Raw genomic sequence first — 18,334 nt, forward strand, 5'->3', positions numbered from 1 at the left:
TACCAACTTTTGTCTTTTTAAATAAAGTTCTGTATGTACAAACTAGAAGGCGGGAAAGAAAAGAAAGACTTTTTATTTGTAGATTTGGGCACAGACAAAAGGATCATATGTATGCCATAACTTTTTGGGCAGAACAGTTACAATTTTGCAAATATTTCAAAGTGTATCTTAAAATCAAAAGTTTATGGTAATATTCTCCATTGGCCCTATGCTCACACATATTTCTGAGGAAAACTGACAAGCTTACTTCTGTCTTATCACACTCATCTTTAAATTCTATCTCTCATACAATTTTGTCCTATTGTCATTTTCACATTCAAAACCTTCTAGACTATTTATCTTTACATGAGAGCTGCCATAGGACACCTTCTCTTAAATTTTACTGAAAGTCCCAAGGGCAAACATCAGCTTTGTTGTCTGGGACATCAGTCTCATTGCCTTCAATAGGTTCTTCATGAATCTCCCACGGACAAATCTCTGCCAGTTTGTTTGACTTCTCAACCCCTGTAGCCTCTGCGATTTTACTGTTTGTATCTCCTGTGTTACCCTCACTGGTCTCTTGCCCATCAGAACACCTCTTACTTTTTTCCACCAGTGAGTAGTGATAGCGCCTATCATGCTTTGCATTGGTTTTGGAGGAATAGAGGTCACCAATACGGCTCTCACTCTTGCTCATGATTTTGTTCAGTGGTCTAGAATCCTCAATTGACAATTGACTTTGTGACTTCATTAGCTGACTCTTAGACGGCCTGCTAGACTGGGAGGATTCCCATGTAGATGGTTCATCCATTGCCTTTGAAGGTGGTTCCCAGCTGTGACTCTGTGACTGACTCATAGTTGCAGGAGTTCCTTCGGAATCTAGACTTTCCCAAGGACATATCTCTCCCCTTCTGGCTTCCAAATCCAAACTATCTGAGGTTTTAGACTGAACAGGACATCCATCAAATGTCTTGCTCTGTGATTGGCTGAGTACACCAGGAGAACCTCCAGATTCTTCACTCTCCCAAGGACACACTGCATCTCTTTGCTTGCCAAGTACTTCAAGCTTTAAGGCAAGTTTACTCCCACTCAAACCTCCCATTTGCAATACTTCATCATTTGCTTCCCATGGACATATATCTTTTATTGCTTTTCCTATATCTTTCCCTTCCCAGGGACAGATATCTATTTTTACGTTTTTCTCCTCACCTTCCCATATATTTTCATTACGACCCTTTTTTCCTTCTACTGAAAGGCTATGAAAAGAAAGGTTGCTACCTGACTGACTAAGTGGACCGCCTGCACCCTCACTGTCTGTACTCTCCCATGGGCATATTTCACTTCTTCTACTTTCCACACTATTGGATTTTTGTGGAACGTCCCTAGGATCCTCCATGCTTTCCCAAGGGCAAACTGCCTCTCTTAGCTGGCTCATTCTTTCTAACCTGCTGGCTGATGGCGATTGTTTGGAGGCTTTTGCAGAAGAGTATTTCTCCTCTTGTTCAATCTTGGCATCTATATTTTTATCTGGCTTTGAGGAAGAGCAAATGAGCCCTTTATTTTCCACCATGTGGAATGCTGGGGGGGTTTGTTTCTGGTCCACTGTATAACTGGATTCTGTGTCCCATGGGCAAACTTCTTCATGCAACTGTTTATTTGTATCTACAGTTTCCTCCACAACGTGCGTCATCATTTCCTTGTTTTCTTTTAACATAGGTGTCCCTTTAAATGCCCTGACCGCAAGAACTAAACTTTTCAGGGTATTTTTGTATTGCGGTCTTTTCATTTCTACTGTTTCTGTCTTATTCACCCCTGCTTCTGTTGTATCTAACCCCATTCCTTTGGATGCTGTTTCTTCATGTTGAACTGTTCCAGGCCTAATGGTTAGAGGAGAAGAGCATTCATTTTCATTTTGTTTTCCACATCGATGACCCTCCTCTGGACTCTTGGGCTGTTCACTACTTTCTAAACTATGATGCTTCCCTCCCACCTCTCCCTTCTTTACACGTGAAACATGTGGCTTTCCTGATGAATGAGAGCTGTCCAAACTGCTGCATTTCCCTGGTGCATAGGTTACATGCTTCTGTGACCGATTTTCAGACTGTGATGGAAGCTCTTGAACTTCCCATGGACATACTTCTGCTTTGTCAAAGCTTCCACCCAATAAAGGGTTTCGGCTTCCTTCCAGTGTTCGCTCTGTTGAGACGTCTGTAAGTGGTCCCTTTCCTCTAGCACTTCCCATCATGCTATGGGATTTTTGTAGAGTCCCAGGCTGTACACTTAATGGCTTTTTATCAGCTAGTAGATTATGGGCACTAAGAGATTTACAAACCAAGGGGGCCTGACGAAGAGAATCTCCTCGTGAACGTAGCGATACATTCCGAGCAAGATTCCGTCTCATGAGGGAGTCTCGCAAGGAGGCATCCCGTGCTGAGCTTTCCATTCGTGGAGAAGTAGCTCCCGCATCCTTGGATTCTTGCATGTGGTCATAAGTGCTTTGTGATTTTCTTAAGGAAAGAACTCTCTGCCTCAAAGACTCCTCACGCAATTTAACACTACTACTGTCCTGTTGACGCCGCCTTTGTCCACTAGAAGAGCCTGGTGACCCCTCACGTTCTTCACGTCCACTTTGCTTTGAAACAGAATCTGGGATTTCAGCAATACGTCGAATAATGGACCGACCAAGTCCCCTTCGAGAGCTGCGTTTCTTCTGCAAGTGGGGATTGTTTAGAGTCATTTTCTTTGTTTTATGGACTTCCAACTGAGCATAAAGTTTCTTCAGTTCATCCTGTAGACAAGAATATGAGACGTGACAAACTGTTAGGACTGTGTGACGATATGTAGATAGTGTGTATATTTATATGCTGGTGGAGCATATATTGAGTAATGCATTTGTTTTCTATCCTGTGCACTTCTTATCAACTTTATGATATATTTTTATTTGTAAAAGCTATGGATCCAAACTTATGTTCTATCATCCATAGAGCTGTATCTAGGACTCACTCTGATGTCATCAGGGTCCAGGCTGTGCTCACTCCAGGCTGATGTGATGCTGCTATTTAAGTTGGATCGAGACCGTCTTAGATCCAGTTCATCTTCATACACCTCCGCAATCTCTTCTCTAGGAGGACCTCCTGCATGCAAGAACTAACACAGCCGCTTACATTGGGATCTGGCGAGAGAACATCTTCTATATAAATGGATGAACACAAATAATATGAATTACCTTGGGCACAAACATCAAGGTCAGTGTCATTGTGACTGTTCCATGTGTGTGAATGAAGAAGAGAAGCAGTGTCCAGTCCGGATGAAGTGATGGGACCATAACAAACCTAAAGTGAAGAAGACAATGTAACAGACTGTCACAGGATTGTGAATTCTTGCATTGTATATCATGCTACAAGACATATTTTGAGTCGATTAGTGCTAATGACTGAATGCATAATGCTAAGAGTTTATATTTTACATGCTTTCTGAATGCACAACTAAAGACCACATTAAGGTTAGAAGGATCATCTTCCAAAAACTGATGTGCAAACCATGGAGTGAAGTTGTGGAGTGACACAACATTTACTAGCATCTTGATGCATCTGGCCTCACCTGAGAATATGGAATGCAGTTGATATAAGCATCTCATTGTGTATGGCTAGTCCCATGTAACGTGGCTCATGAAAAGCAGAGGGCACTGTACGAGCTCCATAACACAGGTAATTGCCCCAACAGAGGAAGAGCAACTCAGCTGTGGAGAGAACAGCATCACAATAAGACAAATATCAGGTCTGAGCATTTTTTATCACATCACACTTCTTTTGCATAACATATACACTGTACTATATGGCCAAAAGTACAGTACGTGAAGTAGCATTTCCCATCATGCCATGGAAGAGGTCATTGCAATCAGGTGCATAAAATCAAGCACATAAAACACAAATGTATATTTAAAAGTAGCACGTGTCCAATTGTCACCCACCACTACCTGGCCAGGGATACAGGTGTGAATGGGTCTCCTGTAAGGCAGAAAGCAATAATAGTCTTGTGTAGGTCAGCTAATCAATACTGAAAGTGTCCGCAATGTCTTCCAGGCAGGTTTCCAAACCAAAAGGCATGCCAATTTCAAAATGTCATAGCAGGACAAAAGAAAAAATGTAAAGAGGGGACAAATTGTGCAGACCATTGGGAAATTTTAAAAATCAGCAGCTTTAGGCCTCTTTCACATGAGCGAGTTTTCCGCAAGGGTGCAATGCGTGACGTGAAGGCATAGCACCCACACTGAATCCTGACCCATTCATTTCAATGGGTCTGTGTACACAAACTATTTTTTCACACATCAGTTCTGCGTTGCGTGAAAAGCGCAGCATGTTCTTTATCCTGCATTTTTCACGCAGCTCTGGCCCCATAGAAGTGAATGGGGCTTCAGTGAAAAACGCATTATATCCGCAAGCAGGTGCGGATGCAATTGTATTTTTCACTGATGTTTGCTAGGAGATGTTGTTTGTAAACCTTCAGTTTTTTTATCACGCACGTGAAAAACGCATCAAAACGCATTGCACTCTCACGGAAAAAACTGAACAACTGAACGCAATCGCAGACAAAACTGACTGAACTTGCTTGCAAAATGGTGCGAGTTTCACTAAACGCACCCGGACCTAATCCATATCGTTCGTGGGAAAGGGGCCTTAATCTCCATTATCAAAAAGGTGAAAACATATTTGGCATATCAAGCATGCGAGAAGCTGCTCATCAGCCCTACCCTAGGTTACTCCACATTCAGCTTCTTCTGGGGCATGCCCTAATTACCTTTGTGAGTATGGAGGTTATAGATGTTTTCCCTGCTGTCTGGAATATTTATCCCCTCTTTACATTTTGAAATTGGCATGCTAATTGGTTTGGAAACCTGCCTAGAAAACGTTGCGGACATTTCCAGTATTGAGGAGTGGACCTACACAAGACTATCATTGCTTTCTGCCATAATGGAGACCCATTTACTCTTTAATCCCTGCTTGGGTAGTGGCAATTGGACACCTGCTACTTTTAAATATCCATTTTTATAGACCAAGGATATTGCATTTCATGTCACTTTGTGAATTGAGGGTTAGTGGATTTACCCTCCGAGCTCTGGTATTCACCAGCTGGATATGCATATGATTGGCCAACTTCTTCTGTCTTGATAAAGTCAAGCACACAACCATGCAGTCTCCATAAAAAGCATTGATGGTAGTATGGGCAGTAATGAACAGCTCTGTGACTGTGACATGATGCTGTCATAGGTTGGCACCTTTGTTCCTAGTTAGTTTGTGAAGTTACTGATTTGCTAGATATGTGAAAGTAGGAAATGATGTAGACTCATAAAGCGTGTCCATCAAATTATAAAGTGTGTGCCACATAAATATCACCTATCCATTGTTGCATCACCCATACGCAGTTCCAAAAGTGACATCAACACAAAAAAGCACCTGCACAAACCCCTAATGTCAGGGGTGCACAACCAATGAGGCCAGGTGAGGCGATCACCTCAGGCAGCACCAGGTAGGGGTAAGAGGGGAACAGCGGAAGAGCCATGGGCAATGAGCACTTTAATTGTGGCAAAGGGATCAGGTTAAGAAAGGCAGCAGAAAGGATAGGTGCACCCGTGGCTAATGTCATCTAGGTACATTTCAAGTGTTGGCTGGAGTGCTGTAGAGCTTGCTGTCGGTGGACTTTGGAGCAGTGGAAATGTGTTCCCCGGAGTGATGAGTCAAGTTTTACTATCTGGCATTGCTGTGTGCACAGTAGGGAAGGGATACAAGATATGGGGCTACTTTTTGGGGTTTGTGCTAGGCCCCTTATTTCCACCGAAGGGTGTGAAGGTCAGCTATCCACATACTTTTGGCTATATCATGTATCCCCTGGTTTATTGCTGGTTGTCACATAATAGAATATACACGTAAAATTGGCTTAGGGGACTTACCCAGAGACATCATGTAGTCCCATCGATCATAATCACATGTGTAAAAGATCAGCCCGTCTTGTGTTTGTGTGCGGATGACCACAGGAACACCTCTTTGTAAATTCTCCAGTGTCCCTACAGTCCATGCCACAAGGAACCAGATACAAACCGCCAAGATGATACACAACATACGTAATAATCGCATACTTGTCATATACGGCACACGCTGGGCAGTCCTCGATAGGAAAACTTTCAGTACCCTGTTATAATGTATCGTACATGACATATATTAATCCAGGAAACCATGCATGACCAACTGGAGCAATATCATCTACAATCTTACCTGTACAATTTTAGTATAATGGTCCCATATACAGTACAGAAACCAAGTAGACGGAACCACCGAAGGGCCATGCAACGGAACACACTGGGTTTAAAAAACACAATAAAAACCTGAAATAAAAAATAAAAAAAATTAAGAAAAATAAGAGCTCCCCATGGATTTACTGTATGTATTGTGAAAAAGCCAAGATATTTTCAACTCACTGGAAAGTAGAGCAGCAGTGACCCGAAAAGGATTGTCTCCAGGAGGATTAGACCTGAGGCTCGAATCCTCTGTATGGGAAGAGACAAGGTGCAGGTGTTATTTCTTAGGAAGAAGATGTCTTGGGACATGGATGAGCAACCTTTTGGCAGTCCAGCTGTTCCTTAACAACATTCTACATTTGACAGTCTGTATACCAAAATGAAATCATCTTCACTATTAATTATAATCAACATTTAGCTGTCAGCTATAGCTATGGTAAGATACGCAATGACAATAGAAACAGCTTTCAGGCATATTTAAAGGGGTTATCCCATGAATAATGTAAAAATTGAAAATCAGACAACTCCTTTTAACAAAGCTAGAACCAGCCCTGTACCTCACATGGATCCAGAGATCTCCACATTCATTGCTCTGCTAGATTTACATCAAGGGGAGTGTCTTTTCTGCTGCAGCTAAGGGGGCGTGTCTATGCTCTACCTATCACAGCTCAGGAGGCAGTAGAAGGATGAAACTGAGCATGTGCAGCCTTCTCAGTGAGCAGGTCAAAGAAATAAGAAGAAAACAAACAGCAGGTGGCGCTATACAGATACATTTTATTGAATAACTCATTGGCTATACTAAATTTTTAATTACATGCATTTACAAAAGTATTCAGATCCATGTGTTGGTTTGAAAACTGTAGAATATTTTTCATGGGACAACCCCTTTAACACTTTTCTATGAAACAGCAATGAAAATATGCATCAACGTGATGAGGACTGAATGTGCCAGGCAACATTTACAAATCTTAAAAAGGTCTAGTCAGCTTTCCCGCCATGTCTTGTTATGTAAATGCGGAAAATGGCATTGCAGGGGTGTTTTAGAATTCAAATCGTTGATCTATTATTCCTCCTATAAACATAAGAAAAAACTAACAAGTGGGAATTACCACTACTCTTGTCTATGGGGAGTGCCCCCACAGATTCTGACACTGCCCGTGCTTACATTTACAGGTGGAATAACAAAAGAATGGCACAGTTGTTTTACAAAATATGATTCACAATGTTTACTTTACAGGGAATTCAAGTATTTACTGAAACAGACAAGCCAGAAGAGCTGGCAGGTCCTCGTCAAACCAATCTAGAAATAGAAATGTGTAATAAAATTGCAGTACTTTGATGAATACACAAATGCCCATACAGTACTCACTTTGCTCTCTCGGAAGTTGTAGGACACCAGCATACTTAAGAAGACTCCCAACATCCCAGTAGCTTGTAACGACAACACAGTAATACGCAGAGCCCAGTCTTCTTTCACCATGCAAGGTGAGCTATCTACACAAGTGGCACAGCCCTTAGTACAAGGTAGACAGGAGGTGGACCCAAGGTAAGAGTTGTCGGGACCTGCAGGGCGTGCAGATGTACTTAGAGAGTGATATGGACACATAATCTGTTCTTGCTTGTAAACACACACAGTAATTGTTACACCCACAAAAATACAAAACTCGGATAAGTAGATAGCTATAATTAAGAATACACATCTATGTACATAAACACAAAGATATTTGCACACAGTGTTACATTACCCTCAGGCTGTCTCCTGTAGTAGCCAGGCTGGCACACGCATCGGTACCTGCCCAAGATGGAGCCGTCTCTTTCATCCGACACGCACTAAGTGGGGGGATACGCAGCTCAGAACATGGCAACTATATGAGAGTACTAAAAATGTACATTTTCAATAGGTTTTCTGGGGGTTAAACTATTAGGGACCTATTAGCATAGGCTATCAGTATCAAATCGGCAGGGTCTGACACCCCGATCCCCACCTATCAACTGTTTTCAGGAGCTGCAGTGCCACCAAAACTACACCAGCGGCCACTACACTTAGTGTATGGAGTGGTGCAGGTCGGCAGCAGCTCCTATAACAGCTGATGGTGGGGGTTCTGGGAGTCAAATCTGATATTGATGACCTATCCTATGGACAGATCATCATTAGCTATTTCTCAGAAAACCCCTTTATTCATCCCGTAATAGGGATTTTTATTCTATGCATTAACAGTCAATGAGAACTCTTGTCTTTACTGTAACGTCAATGAAGGATAAGCAGAACTTACATATCCCAGCATCGGAACAAGAAAGGTATCATTAATGAGGGTGGTGGTGCTCGCAGATAGAGATCCTGGCCATGGGTCCCGTCATGTGATAAGCATATAGAAATCCGCAGCACTCCTCCAATAGTGAAAAAATCCGGTCTTTTATTAAACCAGCAGCATAACTACAGCGACGTTTCAACCACCTCTGGTCTTTATCAAGCTGCTTGAGGAGTGCTGTGGATTTCTATATGCTTGACTGTAATGTGAAATCCCCAAAATACACTCCTCAACATTAAAATTGCAACACCAAGAATGAAAAGTTGTGGAATTATGGAAATCACAGGATTGATAGACATGTTAATGCAAAAGATAAAAAAAATGGAAAGTAAATATTCAAAACCTCTTGATTTATTCAGTATCGATCATGAGTGCCATGCACAGAAATACACGCACTTACACTGCTTGGCATGCTGTCAATTAATGGTTGTCTGAGGAATGTTTTGCCATGCTGAATGCAGTTGGGCATGCAAATCATCAAGATCTGGTGCCAGCAGTTCCTTTGCAGTTGCCAACCAATGACGTCCTATATTTGCTCCATGGAAAACAAGTCCGGAGATGCTGCAGGTCATGGTAGCATGTTTAGGCCATGCAGAATGTTCACAGAAGCATGAGCAACATACAGCCTATTGTTGTCCTGCTGAAAAACGGCTTTTGGGACACTTTGGAGAAAAGGCTGTACCACTGGTTCCATGACCAAATCAATTTAACGCTGAGCTGCTGGTGTATCTTAAATTAAGACTGGAGGGGTAACAGCTGCCATACATTATGCCACCCCACACTATACAGGAGAAACTCAAAAAATGTGAATATCGTGCAAAGTTCATTTATTTCAGTAATGCAACTTAAAAGGTGAAACTAATATATGAGATAGACTCATTACATGCAAAGGGAGATATTTCAAGCCTTTATTTGTTATAATTTGGATGATTATGGCTTACAGCTTATGAAAACCCCAAAGTCACAATCTCAGGTCCCCTTTGCTCAGGGGGTATGGATTAATTAGCTGACTAGAGTGTGACACTTTGAGCCTAGAATATTGAACCTTTTTTCCAAATTTCTAATTTTAAGCTGCATTAATGCAATTCCTTTCAATTTGCATTACTGAAATAAATGCACTTTTGCACAATATTCAAATTTTTCGAGTTTCACCTGTAATCTTAGGAGTAGGACTGGTGTGATGTTCCGTTGTAAAGCCCTCTTCCTGGTATTGCCCACGTGGTCTCCAGACCAATTTCTGGCTATCATTGTGTCTGAGACAAAAGCTGGACTCATGACTGAAGAGGATAGACCTCCATTCCAGTCTCCATTGCCATCTTGCTGTGCATCGTGATAGCATTTGAGAGTGGTGGCGTGCGGTCAATGGAACACCTGCAGCTGGAAGTCTGACTTGTAGCCCAGTGTTGTGCAAATGCCTTCCAATGGTTCGTGTAGACACTGTTTGCCACCCTAGGCTTGGGACATCCGATTTCACTTGCAGTACAGAATGGATCACTAAGTGCCATTCTACTAATCAGACGATGAGGATCCGTCCGTGCAGAGGTTCTCTTCTGTGCACCTCTTGCTGTCATTCCAGCTCATCATCTCGGCCTCGGCGTGTAGTGATCTGCCCGAGTGATAAACAGAGGTCTCTCAGTTCAAGGATTCTGTTTCTCTCAGCTTGTAACAAGCGTTGATAACTGTCAACTGTGAACAGGAGGCATCGCACAATCATCCCACATGTCTTGATCCGATTTTTGAGGTTTCATGTGGCCAAAAATCTTCCAATGAGGCTTTTATTTCCTCCCCTCACATGCCACAGACTGGAGCTAGGTGCTTGAATATGTGATCATCTGCAGATCGTAGTGACACCTGCTACTTCCTCGATTTGCATAACTTTACGACTTGTCCTTCTTGGTGTTTCAAATTCAAAGTTGAAGAGTGTATTTCTATTCATTAAAGGGGTCGTCCAAGGATTAGAAAAACATGGCTGATTTCATCCCAAAACAGCACTACACCTGTTCACAGGTTGTGTGTGGAACTGCGGCTCATTCCCATTCCATTCAATAAGGGTGCATTCACACGACTGTGCTGTGTTTTGTGGTCCGCAAATTGCGGATACCAGGACCGGAACACACAGGACCGGCGTTATATAGAAAATGCCTATTCTTGTCCGGTCTATATTTTTCGTGGGGGCTCAGAACGGAACAACAGATGCGGACATCATCTTTTGCATCCCCATTGGATGCGGACCCATTAATACGGTCGTGTAAATGAGCCCTAAAGCTGAGCTTCAGTAGCAGTCATGTTTTCTAATATACGCAACACTCCAATAGTATAGCAGCTTACATTGATTTACCAAACCACATTATTAAAGAGTTGTCCCATAATCTACACAGGATCTGATCACTGGGGTCTTCAACTTCTGGAACCCCCACAAGCACACGGCTCATGTAAGCTGCCAATGTATTCAGTTATCTCCATCAGTCCCAAAGACCAGTGGGGATTCTAGAGGTTGGACCCACAAGATTTAGACTCTTATCCTCTATAACACACTTAACTGACATACTAAATATCTAAACAAAATGCTTAGTTTAGGCTACTTTCACACTAGCGTTCGATCGGATCCGTTCTGAACGGATCCGATCATATTAATGCAGACGGAGGCTCCGTTCAGAACGGATCCGTCTGCATTAAAATGGCAAAAAAAAGCTAAGTGTGAAAATAGCCTCGGACGGATCCGTCCAGACTTTCAATGTAAAGTCAATGGGGGACGGATCCGCTTGAAGATTGAGCCATATTGTGGCATCTTCAAACGGATCCGTCCCCATTGACTTACATTGTAAGTCTGGACGGATCCGCACGCCTCCGCACGGCCAGGCGGACACCCGAACGCTGCAAGCAGCGTTCAGCTGTCCGTCTGTCCGTGCGGAGGCGAGCGGAGCGGAGGCTGAACGCCGCCAGACTGATGCAGTCTGAGCGGATCCGCTCCATTCAGACTGCATCAGGGCTGGACGGCTGCGTTCGGGTCCGCTCGTGAGCCCCTTCAAACGGAGCTCACGAGCGGACACCCGAACGCTAGTGTGAAAGCAGCCTTACTTGTATTTCTCTTAATTTGTATATAACATTTCAAGAGTAAGGAACACCAATCTTGAATAGGCTGTACAGGCTTAGAAAGCCATGGTTGTTTTCTTTAAAAAAAAAAATGTTGCAATACCATACAAAGCCTGTAGACTGGTGTGGTGCCGTTTTTTGGGTGGGAAAACAGCCTTGTTTTCCTACTCTTGTAAAACCCTTAAAGGGAACCTGTCATCAACTTTCGGCCTCATGCACACGACCGTTGTGTGCATCCGTGGCCGTTGTTCCGTTTTCCGTGATTTTCTGCTGACCCATTGACTTTCAATGGGTCAGTTGAAAACTCGGAAAATGCACCGTTGTTCATCAGCGGCCGTGATCCGTGTTTCCTGTCCATCAAAAAAATAGGACCTGTCATTAAGCAATGCGCCGCACAGACCTGTCACTTACCAGTAGGAGGAAATCCGGCCGGTCACAGACAGCGCAGCGGGTAAGTATGATGCTTCTAATATTGCTAAGTAACCATAGCAACCAGGACTGCAGTAGCGTCCTGGTTGCCATGGTTACCGATCGGAGCCCCAGCGATTATACTGGGACTCTGATCGGAACTCACCGCTGCCACCACTGATCGGGGGGGGGGGGGGCCAGGCCGCACACTGGCCACCAATGAAACTAATACAATAGAGGGAGGGAGGGGGGGGCCGCACACTGGCTACCAATGAAATTAATACAATAGAGGGAGGAAAGGATGGGGAGCCGGGGGGGCCGCACACTGGCCACCAATGAAACTAATACAATAGAGGGAGGGGGGCCGCACTGGCCACCAATTAAATTAAAACTGGGGAGGGAGGGGGGTCTGCCCCCTGCTGCCTGGCAGCCCCTGATCTCTTACAGGGGACTATGATACGCACAATTAACCCCCCTCAGGTGCGGCACCTGAGGTGTTAATTGTGCTGATCACGGCCCCCTGTAAGAGATCGGGTGCTGCCAGGCAGCAGGGGGCAGTCATGTACACAGTTCTTAGTATATTCTAACTTGAATCGTCCCCAACACCATTGGAACGCCTCTGTGTTAGAATATACTGTCGGATCAGAGTTTCACGATCTAACTCATATCCGACAGTATATTCTAACATAGAGGTGTTCCCATGGTGATGGGGATGCTTCAAGTTAAAATATACCATCGGATTGGAGAAAACTCTGATCCGATGGTATAATAGGGACTCCTGACTTTACATTGAAAGTCAATAGGGGACGGATCCGTTTGCAATTGCACCATATTGTGTCAACGTCAAACGGATCCGTCCATATTGACTTGCATTGTAAGTCAGAACGGATCCGTTTGGGTCCGCACGGCCAGGCGGACACCAAAACGATTTTTTCTTCATGTCCGTGGATCCTCCAAAAATCAAGGAAGACCTACGGAAGAAAAAACGGACACGGATCATGGACCTACGGACCCCGTTTTTGCGGACCTTAAAAAAAACGGTCGTGTGCATGAGGCCTTATGCTGACCGTACTGAGGGCAGTATAAAGTAGTGACAGAAATGCTGATGTCAGCGGTGTGTCACTTATCAGCTAAAAGTAAGTGGTTGCCGAGAACCAGCATCATAATCATTACAGCCCAGGCCTGGAAAAGAGTCAAATCTACCTGAGAAGAGTCCTGGTTATTCATAATCTCCTGCTCTCCTCGCCCACCTGCTGATGATTGGCAGTTCTCTCCTAGAGAGGAAAGGAGAAAACTAGGCAGAAGACTGTCAATCATCAGCAGGTGGGCAGGGAGAGCAGGAATTCATGAATAACCAGGACTCTTCTCAGGTGGCCGGGACCCTTTTCCAGGCCCAGTCTACCATGATTGTGATGTTGGTTCTTGGCAACCACTTACTTTTAACTTATAAATGACAGACCGCTGAAATCAACTCACCTGTCTCTACTTTATACTGCCGTTTGTATGGATAGCATAAAGTTGATGACAGGTTCCCTTTAATTTTCATCAATACTTTACCCTCTAATATAACAAAATGAATCATTCATTCTAGAATAAGTATATCCAAGTAGGTCTCCAGATGATGGTGGTAGGTACTATTACCTGTGTACTGTTCTCATCACAGCTGTGAGTGTTGGCAAACCAGGTAGACCCTTGGGAGCACTGGTCTATCCCCAGATTCAATAGTCGCACATCCACATGTAGTGTTCCCCTATGAAAGGAAAGTTGCACACTAGTATTTTCACATAGGTATGGCAGCTATGAGAAAAGATTACATGTATATCTATAAAATTAATATATTATGTTAATACATTGCATTAGTAGTTTTGTACTAATTCTGAGTTGTCTGTGAAGGTTCTCATTTATCCAGGTCATGGTATATATGTAAAGAATAAATCAAGGCAACTGGACGTACTGTAGATTTCTTGAAAATGTTTCACTCGTTCTTCCAACGAGCTTTCTCAATTCTGAGTGACTGTACAAAAATTCTGGGAATAAATATGTAACTGAATCCACATCTGGTAATTATACCCAGCATTGGGTCAAAGGTGTTGATTCCATTATCCTAATTGGAGATATGGATTCAGTTACATATTTATTCCCAGAATTTTTGTACAGTCACTCAGAATTGAGAAAGCTCGTTGGAAGAACTAGTGAAACGTTTTCAAGAAATCTACAGTACGTCCAGTTGCCTTGATTTATTCTTTACAGATATAATTCTGAGTTGCAGCCTTTATGAGAAACCAGAGCTGAATTCACAATACTGCCGGTAATCATTGGAAACTGTCAACAAGCTTATCTGACACATCCTAGAATATTAACTGGCTTTCCTTAATGCAGTTGCCATGTACACATCCAATTTCAGCTATTCTTTTGATTATCATGGGTCAGGATCTTTAGTGCAAGCGACCACGGAACAATGGGATTGGACTGTTTCGGACATACAGGTTCTTTCACAAGTCCTGATGCAGGGCCATAAGGAGCACTGATCAATGATGCAGCAAGTCACTTATAAGGTCAATGCAAACTGCATTGGGGACGAATGATCATTAGTACGATCATTCCTTCCCACCACAGTTTGCATATTGTAGGGAAGTGCTGCCGACATGGTTAGATAATCTGCCTACAAACTATTATTTTGGTGGTTACATAAAATATCCAGTCAGGTGTTAAATGGGGGCTTGCTCATCTGCTGGCTGATCTGTGGGCTGTTTAGATGTGACTATGATCAGTCGATCATTTCCTACGGGTGTTTGTTACCGCTCACTGGAGTGTATAACATGTAGTTCATGATACGGTTTTCCTTCTTTCTGCAAAATGTCACAATCTGCTCATGTAAACTTATGCTGGCCTTGCCTAAAAGTACAATGAGGTGTTTCATACTTGACATCCATTTGTCCGACAATTCATATCTGATGTGTATGGCCAGCTTTAGTTTTTCTGTAAATATCTGGATTATAAAATTGTCTGTAACGCAGAATCAATACAATGGATAGCCATAGCACAATCTCTTATAACTACTGTCAATGGCAAAAGGTGAATATAGCTGTAAAGGTTCCAGGGTACACGGGTTTTCCCCACTCTGGGACCCACACCTATGTGGAGAACAGTGACCGCATCCAGGAGGGAAAATAATGGAGCACAGCTGCTTGGCTGTTTCAGTGACTACCATACAGTGCCGTACCCACCATGAAAGCAGACAACGCAACTACTATATGAACTGCCTCTCCTTTGTCCAACATTCACAGCAATTTTCTACAGCTGCCACTAGGGGAGCTTAGTGGCATCGATATGTTTACAGCTTACACGAGTGCAACCGTAACTGTATAAATTCCTATGCACTGAGCTCCCCCTAGTGGTAGCTACAGCCAACCTGTTTTAGAATATACTATGTAAGGGGAAGCAAAGGATTTTGAACAGTATGTGGGAGATTTATCAATGTATTTATGCCATTTGTCTAGTATAAATACATTGAGAAATAGGATTTTCAGAATGATCGCCATATTTATGAAGTAGCTGTTCCACTTTTTCCAACATAAAAGTTGGGTAAGGCCTCATGCACACGACCGTTGTTGTGTTCCGTGTCCGTTGTTCCGTTTTCCGTGATTTTCTGCGGACCCATTGACTTTCAATGGGTCCATGGAAAATTCGGAAAATGCACCGTTTGTCATCCGCGTCCATGATCCGTGTTTCCAGTCCGTGAAAAAAATATGACCTGTCCTATTTTTTTCACGGACAACGGTTCGCGGACCTATTCAAGTCAATGGGTCCGTGAAAAAACACGGAGGCACACAAGATTGTCATCCGCGTCCGTGATCCGTGTCCAGTTTTTTTCCCTATCATTTGCAAGGCAAACTTGACTTAGATTTTTTTTCTATTTCCTTCATGTCTGGTGATCCTCCAAAAATCAAGGAAGACACACGGAAACAAAAACGGACACGGATCACGGAACAATGGAACCCCGTTTTGCGGACCGTGAAAAAATACTGTCGTGTGCATGAGGCCTAAGACAGAGAGCAATTTTTTATTATTAAAAAGTTTCTCCACTCAATTAAAAAAAAAAGTTAACGCTGGCCATATATATTCAATAGCTGTCAGCCGAACAATTCTTCAGCCGACAGCTATCTCTCACATACACATCCGGTTTTGCTGAGCATGTATGTGTTGTCAATGAGGAAAGAGGAGAAGGCTGCCACCAGAGACTTATCTCCTGGGAGAACAAAAAGATTGAGCAAAGAAATTCACTTTACCCGATCAGTCTCTCCTTCAGCATCATCTGTTGGGCGGGAGTCAGGAGCTCCCCGTACACATTAGACTGTAGGTTGAACCTGACAATACACTAATAAATATGGGTGCATTTAATTTTGCTATTGGGCCCTTTGAGGTCTGTGTTACTACTCTGTTCACATAGAAGTGAATGCAGTGAGCCGATCACATCCATGGTCACCTGTCCGTTCCTTCTCCACCTGGATGTGGTGTTCTCCATATAGATGTGGCCCAGTGAGGGTTCAACCTTTGTGAGCCCTGACGATCAGCGTCAACGTTTAGGTCATTCATGTTACAGAGAACCTCTTTAGCATATGAACCATAGTACCATGGTATAATGACGACCCTGTCTGTAAAGTCAGAAGTCACTAATTCACTACTACCTCTACTACTTCTACTGCTGCTACATCTGAAGCAATAATATTACTGGCAGTCACATGAATAAACACTTGGGTGTATCTACAGTATATAAATATATATAGTGATATTGGAGGATGACTGGGGTTTATTAGTGAGTACAAGACAATAGATAATTGGAGAGTTATGTATGATTGGTAGATAATGATGGGTGAGACATGAGCTGAGATGGGGTCATTGAGGCATGATGTGACTGTATATTAAGAGAACAATGGTGCTAATCATAAATAGATTTGTAGGTGAGAAGTAAATGTGATAGGCCAATATTTCCTTGTGTATAGGGGCCTATGGGGAGACTATTATGGGAAGACTATTTGGGGTCAGAAGGATCGCAATGTTGGGTTTGAACATGTCTAATCCTTTATTCTGGCAGGAGATAAGCCCTATGTGTGGCTGACAGTGGCTTATTCCTCGCTCACTTCATTTTCCTAATTCCCCTATAAACAGGCAGACTAGGCCAAGATAGCCTTCAAACATATAAGGTTCAGATATATTTTGAGTGATAAACACTGAAACTCTTTGTCTTCTTTTATTTTGTTATTAAAGGGGTTGTCTGGGATACTGATATTTGATGGCTTATCCTTAGGATAGGTCTTCAATATCTTATTCGTGGAGGTCCGACTCCCGGCAACCCTGCCGATCAGCTGTTTGAAGAGGCTGGGGTGCTCCAGTGAGCTCCATGGCCTCTTCCAAGGGTAATTATGTCATGTTCAGCAGTAATGTGGCCTAGGCAAAGCTCAGTTCCATTCAAGTAAACGGACCTGAGCTGCAGACACAGCCGCTATGCAATGTACGGCACTGTGCTGGGTATGCTTTGAAAGGCTGCAGCACTCACTGGAGCACCGCACTATCTTCAAACAGCTGATCTGTGGGGGTGTCAGGCGTCGACAATCAGATATTGATGACTTAGGCCTCTTTCACACGGGCGTCATGTTTTTTGCCCGGATAAGAGGCGGGTGCGTTGCGGGAAAATGCGCGATTTTTCCGCGCGAGTGCAAAACATTGTCATGCGTTTTGCACTCGCGTGAGAAAAATCACGCATGTTTGGTACCCAGACCCGAATTTCTTCACAGAAGTTCGGGCTTGGGATTGATGTTCTGAAGATTGTATTATTTTCCCTTATAACATGGTTATAAGGGAAAATAATAGCATTCTGAATACAGAATGCTTAGTATAATAGTGCTGGAAGGGTTAAAAATAATAAAAAAAGTTAACTCACCTTCTCCTCTTGTTCGCGTAGATCCCGGTCTGTTCTTTAGCTGTGGACTGAATGACCTGAGGTGACGTCAGATCACATGCTCCAATCACATGGTCCATCACCATGGTGATGGAGCATGTGATCTGACGTCATCAAAGGTCCTTCAGCCACAGCTAAAGAACAGACCGGCCTCTACGCGAACAGGAGGAGAAGGTGAGTTAACTTTTTTATTATTTTTAACCCTTCCAGCACTATTATACTAAGCATTCTGTATTCAGAATGCTATTATTTTCCCTTATAACCATGTTATAAGGGAAAATAATACAGTGAATA

At 43.1% G+C, this 18,334-nt stretch overlaps 1 protein-coding gene across 1 annotated transcript in view; it reads right to left on the bottom strand.

The window, feature by feature from the left end:
• Positions 1-200: 200 nt before the first annotated feature.
• The window catches only part of LOC122942011 (probable G-protein coupled receptor 158), a 55,547-nt gene continuing 37,413 nt past the window's right edge, over positions 201-18,334 (bottom strand). Inside the window, exons 4-13 of the mRNA XM_044299506.1 lie at positions 13,723-13,831; positions 8,017-8,101; positions 7,641-7,834; positions 6,452-6,520; positions 6,249-6,358; positions 5,927-6,165; positions 3,580-3,718; positions 3,206-3,311; positions 2,983-3,126; positions 201-2,767 (exon numbers count right to left, since the gene is read on the bottom strand). Coding sequence (XP_044155441.1) covers positions 380-2,767; positions 2,983-3,126; positions 3,206-3,311; positions 3,580-3,718; positions 5,927-6,165; positions 6,249-6,358; positions 6,452-6,520; positions 7,641-7,834; positions 8,017-8,101; positions 13,723-13,831 — 3,583 coding nt within the window. The 3' untranslated portion in view covers positions 201-379. The remainder of the gene's footprint in view (positions 2,768-2,982; positions 3,127-3,205; positions 3,312-3,579; positions 3,719-5,926; positions 6,166-6,248; positions 6,359-6,451; positions 6,521-7,640; positions 7,835-8,016; positions 8,102-13,722; positions 13,832-18,334) is intronic.

The sequence above is a fragment of the Bufo gargarizans genome, chromosome 6, assembly GCF_014858855.1.
Source record: "Bufo gargarizans isolate SCDJY-AF-19 chromosome 6, ASM1485885v1, whole genome shotgun sequence".
Classification (NCBI taxonomy): domain Eukaryota; kingdom Metazoa; phylum Chordata; class Amphibia; order Anura; family Bufonidae; genus Bufo; species Bufo gargarizans.